Here is a 2,311-nt window from a genome sequence, read left to right as displayed (position 1 = left end):
GGAATGGTTTCTCTCTCTCTCTGCATGTTCATACTTTCACTGTGTTAGTCATTCGTTGCGTTCGCCTGTCTGCTAAGCTCAAAACAACTGCTCCTGGCTTGACAGAGAAACCAGGAGAACAGCTGAGCATATTTACGACAGTGCACTTTTACTTTCGCCCTCTGGGGGGAGCCTCACTGGAAAATCAACACCGGTTGCATAGTATACCTTTAAGTAAATATATTACCCGAACTATTGACTATTAGGAGGACCACACCACAGATGAACCAGCCGGAAATAAAAGATCATCCTCTATCCTCATGAACAAACGGTTATTAACATGTCAAACTAAGAAATACTATAAGGAAATATAGGGAGTAGATTGGATGCTCCCTGCAAGCAGTGTTTACATACTTTCTTTAAGCAATATTTGCAACATGTATTTTACATAGCTTTGTCTGTCACAATAGAATGCCATGAGACATTTAGCAAAGGTTGATTTTACAATGAAAAAACATGTATGAGTACTTTGTCAAGGTACAAGAAAATGAACAACTTGAAGAAAGCATGTCGTCTGTTCATCCTCACAACAAACTTTGGCTCAAAAAATACCATTATACACTCAAGAAACATCTGGACGCTTGTTCCTGAACACCTCATAGATCAAGAAGGACTGCAATTCTTGCAGTGACAACAGAAAGCTGGAAGCTGCTATATAAACGATGACATTTTAACATCACAATGTCAGAGCAGTGATGTGGGCTGTTGTATAAAAGCTTTGTGTGTAAATTGATTCAGAACGTGGGCCAGATGCCAGGTCTTTGATTATCCGCTGCCAGCTCAGGATCAGGAGGTGTTCCTGTCATTAGAAGACATGGACCTCCTGCTGGGAGTGATATTCAAAGGGCTGCAGTCTGTGCTGCTGCTGCTCAGCAAGCTCCCTGCTGAGGCGACTTGGCTGTCACCTCCGCCGCCAATGCGGTCCAGGCGATCATAAGCAGCCAAAGGAGGGCTGCTGGGTACAAGAGAATATCTGATGGTTGTACTGGAGATTTGTGTGTTTCAGACAGAGTGAAAGGAGATTCGTGAAGAAGATGACATTTTGTAAATATTACTCACTGTCCACCGAAGAGCTGCATGCCAAGCAAAGCGAAGACCACGATGAAGAGGAAAAGAAGGAAGAGCAAGCTGATGATGGACTTCATGGAGTTGAGGAGGGAAACAACAAGATTTCTCAACGAGTTCCAGTATCTGAGAGCAAAGGAACACAAGATCAAAGAAAAATGACGAGAAACAAAAGATTAAAGATTTTTTAAACAGTCAAGATTTTTTTATATTTTATTTATAATTTTTAATACTGAGGAACATGTATAAACAATAAGTTCTTACGTTTAATTTTAAAGCAAATCCAAAACGCACAATAAGTACAAATAGAATCTTCAGCTGTCAAATGCCAACTATGAAAAACTAAGAGTTTGTTGAAGAGACATTGTTTTAACAGTAGATAAACTGAAACAAACTTACTTGGTGACTTTAAAAATCCTTAGGAGTCTTAAGGCCCTCAGCACACTGATCCCAAACGATGCTCCCGGTTTAATCAGGTCCCAGATTACCTCAAAAATACTTCCTACGATAACCTAAAACAAAAGAACAAAGGAGACATTTAGTAGCTGTTTTTACTGCTTTGATGAAGAGAGGCCTAAATTAACCAACTGTGAGAAATTAAGTAAAATATACTCTGCAGATTTAAAAAGAGCTCTTCAGAATGTTCCTTAATCATTATATTTCATTTTCTTTTTAAGTGTTTTGTTCCTTTTTTACAGTTTACAGGTCGTAAATTCAGAACTCATTGAACTACTGAACCCATTTTTTAAGATCTCAATAAAATAAAACAGTATTCATTGTAAAAAATATTAAAGTTCACAGGTTTTTTTTATTATTATTTTCGCTCTCTTTGCAGTGATTTATTAACAGTGAAAAGTAGACGAATCAGCCAAATGAAGTTAGTGAAATTTGACTTCAAAGTTTATATCCCTGCATAGCGATGATCATGTGTGTTAGTTAAGGTGGCAAACAGAGATGGAGGTTAAGGTAAAGATGGTCTGGTTTAAATCCAGCATTCTACTCTTTCCAGCCTTAGTTTAAACTATTTATTGATTCCAAAAATGCAGTCATATATCTTTCTGTTAGCTGTTGAAACTGGTCCTCCAGATACCATGGATTGGCACATGATAAGAGAGGCTGCCTGAGATGATCCTACCTCGACATATCACAGAATATCTTCAGTACTTTCTTAAAGATTACACCAAGATGTTCTGTCAAGCAGTAAGCC

The 2,311-nt window shown here is 38.2% G+C and overlaps 1 protein-coding gene across 1 annotated transcript in view; it reads right to left on the bottom strand.

Annotated features, from left to right (window-relative positions):
- The window catches only part of LOC107083739 (probable voltage-dependent N-type calcium channel subunit alpha-1B), a 270,890-nt gene that overhangs the window by 116,813 nt on the left and 151,766 nt on the right, over positions 1 to 2,311 (bottom strand). Inside the window, exons 15-16 of the mRNA XM_015373178.1 lie at positions 1,504 to 1,616; positions 1,099 to 1,230 (exon numbers count right to left, since the gene is read on the bottom strand). Of these exons, the coding sequence (XP_015228664.1) occupies positions 1,099 to 1,230; positions 1,504 to 1,616 (245 nt within the window). The remainder of the gene's footprint in view (positions 1 to 1,098; positions 1,231 to 1,503; positions 1,617 to 2,311) is intronic.

This window comes from Cyprinodon variegatus, unplaced genomic scaffold, assembly GCF_000732505.1.
Source record: "Cyprinodon variegatus isolate N-32 unplaced genomic scaffold, C_variegatus-1.0 Scaffold82, whole genome shotgun sequence".
Lineage (NCBI taxonomy): Eukaryota > Metazoa > Chordata > Actinopteri > Cyprinodontiformes > Cyprinodontidae > Cyprinodon > Cyprinodon variegatus.
Note: the sequence above shows the minus strand (reverse complement) of the source record. Positions and strands in the feature narration are given on the sequence as shown.